At 50.8% G+C, this 7,131-nt stretch overlaps 2 protein-coding genes across 2 annotated transcripts; both read left to right on the forward strand.

Moving 5' to 3' along the window:
- Window positions 1-2,146: 2,146 nt before the first annotated feature.
- Window positions 2,147-3,399, forward strand: LOC136485904 (uncharacterized). The gene is made up of 4 exons (XM_066482711.1): window positions 2,147-2,176; window positions 2,253-2,642; window positions 2,730-2,927; window positions 3,122-3,399. The coding sequence occupies exons 2-4, from the start codon at window positions 2,283-2,285 to the stop codon at window positions 3,224-3,226; spliced, it is 663 nt and encodes a 220-aa protein (XP_066338808.1). The 5' UTR covers window positions 2,147-2,176; window positions 2,253-2,282; the 3' UTR covers window positions 3,227-3,399.
- Window positions 3,400-5,660: 2,261 nt separating this feature from the next.
- LOC136485905 (noroxomaritidine/norcraugsodine reductase-like) lies at window positions 5,661-6,689 on the forward strand. Its single transcript, XM_066482712.1, has 3 exons — window positions 5,661-5,746; window positions 5,839-6,376; window positions 6,522-6,689. Exons 1-3 carry the CDS (start codon window positions 5,661-5,663, stop codon window positions 6,687-6,689), a joined length of 792 nt encoding a protein of 263 aa, XP_066338809.1.
- Window positions 6,690-7,131: the final 442 nt, after the last annotated feature.

Below are 7,131 nucleotides of genomic sequence, written 5' to 3' on the forward strand. Positions count from 1 at the left end.
AGGGCCTGATTTCGGGCACTCGGCAAATCGTTTCTTTGCCGAGGGCCGCCCTCGGCGAATCTTAGCCCTCGGCAACGGCTCGTTCGCCGAGGGCCCGACCCTCGGCAATCAACGACCCACGGCAAAGGCCCACCTTTGCCGAGGGTCGGGCCCTCGGCACAGTACCGCCTCTCGGCGACCTCGGCCGAGCGTGACGGCGGCACCGGCCGTCAGCCTTTGCCGAGGGCTCGGCGTTAGGCCCTCGGCAAAGAATTTGGAAATAAAAAAATAAAACTCTTTGCCGAGGGCCCGTTGTACAGGCCCTCGGCAAATATTTTGAACGGGATGGCGCCGGCGGAAATAAAAAAGAAAACATCTTTGCCGAGGGCCTTGGATGTTGGCCCTCGGCAAAGAAATTAAATAAAAAAATAAAAAAAATCTTTGCCGAGGGCTCTGGATCTAGGCCCTCGGCAAAGAGGGCCCCCATATAAAAAAGGGAACGGCCGGGCGGGCGGCCTTATCCCAAGCCGCGCCCGCCCGAGCCGCCACTGCCGCTGGTCAGCCGCCGCCGCCGCCGCGCACGCCACCGCGCGCTCGGCCGCCGCGAGGACGCCGCCGCCGCGCGCTTGCCCGCCGCCGCCGCGCAGGCCGCCGCCGCGCACGCCACACCGCGAGGAGCCAACGGGAGGAGGGGGACCCAAACGATCGGGACGCCGGAGGAGGAGCAGCGCCGTTCCGCTTCGCCGGAGCAACAACCGCGGGCGCGGAGAGGCCCGCCCGCCAGCAAGCGCAGGCGCAGGTAACCGCAACCCCTCTCCTCCTCCCCTCCCCTCCCCTCCCCTCCGCGGCGCCGGCGGTGACACGCACGCGGGGCTCGCCTTACGCACCGCGCGCGGCAGGCAGTACGGCGCCCGGCGGCTGCCTGCTCGCCTCGCCGCCCAGACGCAGCGCGTGTGTGCGTGGTTGTCGCGAGTCGTTTCCTTCTGGGGGGGGGGGTCTCAGTCAGATCCCGTGGCCTCTGCTCTGCGATGCCTCAGTAGGAGGTAAGTGCCCGTTTCAATCTTAGACGAGTGCGGATTCGGCCAGCGCAGTCCAAATTGGTCGTTTTACTCCGCCCCTCCTAGATTTTGGTCCTGGATCCTGCACTTGGATGGAGGGGGCGTGGGAAATCCATCCCTGTAGTTGGAGATATAAATGAAAATGTTGATATTTTTTATTATATAAAAATATCAAATGTTATAGTAGACATTGACGATGTGATTGTTGTTGTGTTTGTCCGTCGGTCCATCTAACGCTGAGCCTCCAATGGTGTTTGGCCTCGAGCCCTCCACCTAGTGTTGGATGGTCCAGTTCCCATAGAAGCCAAATACAAAGATGGCGCTTTCATTGGGACAAGAACATGACCCTCGCCGCCTAGCCTAGGTAGCCCCCTACTGCACAGGGGCACAAACACGTGTGCCTCCTTGCGGCCAACCTGCCGGTCACCTTGACGTCTTCTTGGTTCTTGCACTCTGTTCATTATGATGTACTGCCTTTCATTATGATTAATCTAGCTAACCGTTACAAGTAGGTGTTTGATTATTGGCATGATAATTAACGAAATGAAAGTACGCTGATGAACACATTGTTCAGTAGAGCGTGTAAATTTAGGATTTACTGGTTCAGTACTTTTCTGCAGTTGCACTTGTTTTATTCACTGTCTAAGCGGGTCATGTTTTGAAGCAATTACTTGGGCATGCAATGCAGGTGGTTCTGGATAACGGCCTCGTCTGGACGACCTTGCCGTCACCTTCACTTCCCCGTCCCTCGGTCGAGTAGAAGGTAAAACCATGGGTTGTCGGCCATCGCGCCGTTTTTTGATGTGGATGGCCTTCGTGCCTCCCATTGTTGATGTGTCGGCCTTTGTGCCGTGAATGTGGGTGTTGGCCATCGAGCCGATTTTTTTTGCAGGTTTTGGAAACCTCCCCGTACAGGGGAGGTTCTGCCGAAATTTTTAACTTATACCCTTTTTTTTTGCAGAGCAAAGGACGTCAAAGGAGCTTCAGAGTAGTCGATTGTCCTCGTCGGCGCTGCGACTCTCCACTGCCCCGACTCGCCACTGCCCCGCTACCCTGTCTCCACCGCCACCTTAGGTATAAACAACCTCTACTCCTGTACCTTAGGCAGCAGGAGTCTCCCCGGATTCAAATCGGCATATGTAAGTGATTTTTCTTCTATTTAGTTTCACGCTTAACGTATGCCTGATTGCTCACCACCTGCCGCCTTTCTCGCAGGAGGCTGCGCACCCGGACGAGGATGTCTCGATGTTCACGGCGTGGGCTATGTCCCACCAGACCAGGGTGGCCGGCGACGTCACCTGGGACCCGGCTGCCCCTCGCGAGGCATACTCCGACCCTAACGTGTACACTAAAGTCCAGGAGTACACGTCGGCGGTACAGCAGCGGCACGGGCCAGAGTACGACGTCCGCACCGAGCCCATTGATGCCGAGGCCATCATGAGGCTCGGTGGCGGCAGGAAGCACGGCCGGACGTGGATTGCGAACGCCGCCATCGACCCCACCACTGTTCCCACTCTGAGCCAGCTCCGAGCACAGAGCACGAGTTCCAGCCAGCCCATACGCTCACGGCCTACTCCGACACTGCAGCGGGTCGATGCGCTCGAGGTAATTATTGTTTTACTCGTCGTAAATTAATATTCTCACACTTGAGTTAGTTTTGCATTACTGAAATATTGGAGTGCAATATTGCAGGCCCAGAACAACGAGAAGACGGCGCAGATCACGGCCCTCACTGCTCGGCTGGAGGCTGAGCAGGCCGCTCGGCAGGCCCAGGAGGTCAGGATTGCAGAAATGATGCAAATCATGCAAGCTCTTGGGCAGAAGACGGGTGTGCCTGTGCAGATGTCAGCTCCTCCGCCTCAGGTGCCGCACGCGTTTGCAGCTACTCCTGTAAGCGTTAAAGTTCACTTCTCGCTTGTGTGACATAGAAACCCAGAGAACACTAGCTACTGATTTGCTTGTATGACATAGAAACCCAGACAACACTAGCTATAAAAATTTTGATAGGTTTCTGTCTAAATACTAAAACTGTAGTCCTAGAATAATTACTGCAATCTCACATAAGCATATAATTGTTTGTGCAGCCTCAGTCGGCGGGTTCCAATAACCCCCCTCGTGCGTCACCTGATTCTGGAGGCTTCGTTACACCACCCTCGACGCAGAGGCCAGACGGTTGGGAAGGTTGGTGACGCAGAGGCCAGACGGTTGGAGAGGTTGGCCAGCCTCAGTCGGATTTGAACTTGTGGACTTGACACTTGAGTTAGATTGTGGACTTATGGAATTGTTGAATTTGGACTTGTGATGATACATGTGATATCTGTGAGATATATGTGATATTTGTGAGATATATGTGATGATTGTGATATTTGTGGGATATTTCTGCTGTTGAATATATATATATATATATTTTGCATGGAAAGCAAGAAACAGGTGGGATGCTGAAAATTTTCACTGGTCTTTGCCGAGGGCCTTGACCATAGCCCTCGGCAAAGAAAATCCCAGGAAAAATTAAAAACAGGTCTTTGCCGAGGGCCTTAACCATAGCCCTCGGCAAAGAAATTCCCAGGAAAAATTAAAAAGTAGGTCTTTGCCGAGGGTTTTGAACACAGCCCTCGGTAAAGAAATTCCGAGACAAAAATAAAAACGTAGCTCTTTGCCGAGGGCCTTAGATATAGCTCTCGGCAAAGAAATTCCGAGAAAAAAAAAAGAAAATAGGTCTTTGCCGAGGGCCTGTATGTCAGCCCTCGGCAAAGAAGCCGTGGAAAATAACCGCGTACCTAACGGCTACTTTACTTTGCCGAGGGTCGCCGTTAGCCCTCGGCAAATACTTTGCCGAGTGCCCGATAAAAGGCCCTCGGCAAAGAGTCCTTCGCCGACGTTTTTTTTCCCGAGGGTTCTTCACCGAGGGCTGCCCTCGGCAAATCCTTCGCCGACGGTTGAAGAGCCTTTGCCGAGGGCTTCAGGCCCTCGGCAAAGACCCTGCGTCCAGTAGTGAATATGGTGATTTTCTGGTTCATATATATATAAGAAAAAACTGAATTAAGTTGCAGGTGATTCAGTGGACATTTGGTAGAGGGTACACAATTTTCTTGTCCCTAGCTTTGCTTATTTACTTAGTAATAAAACATGAATATGTTCTTTGCTTACCTTTGTATATTCAGTTGATTGTGCATTATGTATGTTGGAAACTCTGACATTAGCTGGTAAAGTCAACTCCTATCATTAATAAATCTTTCGTTTACTTGGATAGTGCCTTTTTTTTGTAAGCGTGTGGTTGGCGGCGACGACGTGTTGCACCCTAGGAGTTTGCATTGTTAAACCGCAATGAAAAAAATTGGGTGCACGATATACAAATGTTAATCTTAATCTTTAACACATAAAATTTGGAATAGGAGTATCAGGACAAATCATCGTTTAACTATAAGTAGGGGAAATGAATAAGCTTTGTGTCTATGTGGCATGTACTAATTTGTTATGTCGATCCCAAGTGATTAACATAGGGTTAACAACCAGCCCACCACCACTGCCGTCCAGGGCCACTCTACGTATTCCTCTCTGGTGAGTCTGCTGGGGACAAAAAGGGAGTGTGGACTCATTTTTCTTTTACAATACTTTTTAGATTTAGTTTGTTTAGGGTTTACAACAAATAAAAGTATCGATGAAATCAGATGATTTTGTGTTAGAATCATGTTATCTGCGATGACTTTGGTTATTGCCATGACAAGGGGCGCTGATTTCATCATAGGCAGGTGGCCAATTTGCGGGCACCGTCCGGAAGTGCCATGTTGTCACTCGATCCTCCTTGCTCAGTGTATTATTGCCGCACCTCCGCATGAAGATGGAGGGTAGGGCCGGGAGGTAAAAAGAAGTGAGAGACCAGGTGAGAGACACGTTTGTAGAGAGAAGAGAGAGCTGGAGGGAAGGTATGGGGGCCTGTTTTTGGAGATATGAATAGCCTGTTTTGTAGTACCCTCGAGGAGTTCAAAAAAACATGGAGTTAAGGTCCGTCCACCTTTGTTGCTAGAGAAGAGTTCTTTCAGTTGGCATCTTTGGCTTGTCAAACTGGGAGCATAGCTGCAAAACCTAAAGTGGATCATAAATAGGCCCTAACTAAACCCTCTGTTAATAGATTTATAAATATGGTTGTTTTGGACTGCCCCCATAAGTAAACCATAAGAATATTTTTTTATTAATCAGGGAAGTCATTGGCTGCTCGTTGCTCATGTCAACAACTTCAGACAGTTTGGCACGTACGCATGACAGGTTCAACGGCAGTGGAATTTATACAAATTTATAAATATTTTGTTCTCTGGACGGATGCTTGGAATAAACCAGCAGTGGGTGGGCGGCCGTCTTCTTGTGCGCCGTATCTGTCCCGGCCGTCGGATGACTAAAACATGGTCTTACACTAGTTTATTCAAAGTCAGCGCAGCTCTGCTTAGTGCGCAACTGCACATTTCAATGGAGGTGCCATCCGGTCAGATCACTATAAATACATGCTGCATGGATGTGGAGTAGCATCTCATCCATCCCATTTGCACTCTACATCCATCGACGATCACTCTAATTCCGATCTTTCGTACATTATACATTTATACAAGTCAAGAGATTGAGAGGAAGAAGATGGTGGCTGCGCGCATGAGCAGGGCGGCGTGGTGGAACCTCGCCGGTGCGACGGCGCTCGTCACCGGCGGCAGCAAGGGCATAGGGTACATTACGTGCTCTGATGATCTCTTGATTGGGATCTAGCTACTAGTACGTTTGTACGAGTTCACTTACATTACATTAACATGCATGGCAGGCACGCGATCGTTGAGGAGCTAGCGGGGTTCGGCGCGCTGGTGCACACCTGCTCACGGAACGCGGCGGAGCTGGAGGAGTGCCGCCGGCGGTGGGAGGAGAAGGGGCTGCAGGTCACCGTCTCCGTCTGCGACGTGTTCGTGCGTGGCGACCGGGAGGACCTCATGGCAACCGTGAGGGCCACCTCCGGCGGCAGGCTCGACATCCTCGTGAACAACGCGGGGCAGTCGATGTTCAAGGACATGCTGGAGTGCACCGGCGAGGACTACTCGAGGATCATGGCGACCAACCTCGAGTCGTGCTTCCACCTCAGCCAGCTCGCGCACCCACTCCTCCTCGCCGCCGCCGGCGGTGGTGGTAGCGTTGTTAACATCTCCTCCATCGCTGGCTTCATCGGGCTCCCGGCGCTCGCCGTTTACTCCATGACCAAGGGCGCCATGAACCAGCTCACTCGGAGCCTGGCCACGGAGTGGGCCAGCGACAGCATCCGCGTCAACTGCGTCGCGCCTGGGGGCATCAGGACTGACATCAGCAGTGATGTAAGCTTTAATTTTAATCTCAGTCAGCTCCTTCCGATGCATATTTTTGTATGTTAATCTTTTCAAGTAAAAGCTATAAATGTTATTATTACATGATTATATATGACCTCATGGGATGATTGATTTATTTTGGATTGATGAGCAGAAGACGATAGATCCGGAGCTGGTGATGAAGGAGATGGCGCGGCTGCCCATGGGGAGGATCGGCGAGCCAGAGGAGGTGGCGTCCATGGTGGCATTTCTCTGCATGCCGGCGGCTTCCTACATGACCGGCCAAGTCATCTGCATCAACGGCGGCCACACCATAGCTTAGCTTGCTAGCTAGTCCACTTGTCACGTTCATCATGTATGTATGCGTGAGGCTATATTCAGTATTTCTCGCAATTCAAAGATGAAGAGTGAGGCTATCTCTTTAGTACGAACAAGACACAGAGAAACAGTTGGAGAGTGAAAAAAATATATACATCGATTTTCATTGAAATGGCTATACAATTGTTGATTTAGAGAATGAGTTTAAAAAAGGCTCTTGAAGATGCTCTTAGGTTTTCAAATTTTTGGGTTTTGTCTATTTCAAACTTTGGGACAATACATGTGGGAAATTTCAAAATTTATCTTAGGGCTTCTACTTCTGCCTCAATTTTTATGATTCTTTTTTCTAGCAAATTAGACAGTACAAACACTCATACTTTAAGTCTTGTTCGGATCTCATGGTCTAAAGTTCAATCACAAACTTTAGACCACATTTAGCTCTTGTG

Source organism: Miscanthus floridulus, chromosome 10 (genome assembly GCF_019320115.1).
Source record: "Miscanthus floridulus cultivar M001 chromosome 10, ASM1932011v1, whole genome shotgun sequence".
NCBI lineage: Eukaryota > Viridiplantae > Streptophyta > Magnoliopsida > Poales > Poaceae > Miscanthus > Miscanthus floridulus.

Coding starts and splice junctions, on each gene's coding strand:
- LOC136485904 (XM_066482711.1), top strand. CDS start 2,283: ATGTTCACGGCGTGGGCTATGTCCCACCAGACCAGGGTGGCCGGCGAC. Junction 2,643..2,729: donor AGCGGGTCGATGCGCTCGAG/GTAATTATTGTT, acceptor GCAATATTGCAG/GCCCAGAACAACGAGAAGAC. Junction 2,928..3,121: donor ACGCGTTTGCAGCTACTCCT/GTAAGCGTTAAA, acceptor TTGTTTGTGCAG/CCTCAGTCGGCGGGTTCCAA.
- LOC136485905 (XM_066482712.1), top strand. CDS start 5,661: ATGGTGGCTGCGCGCATGAGCAGGGCGGCGTGGTGGAACCTCGCCGGT. Junction 5,747..5,838: donor GGCGGCAGCAAGGGCATAGG/GTACATTACGTG, acceptor CATGCATGGCAG/GCACGCGATCGTTGAGGAGC. Junction 6,377..6,521: donor GGACTGACATCAGCAGTGAT/GTAAGCTTTAAT, acceptor ATTGATGAGCAG/AAGACGATAGATCCGGAGCT.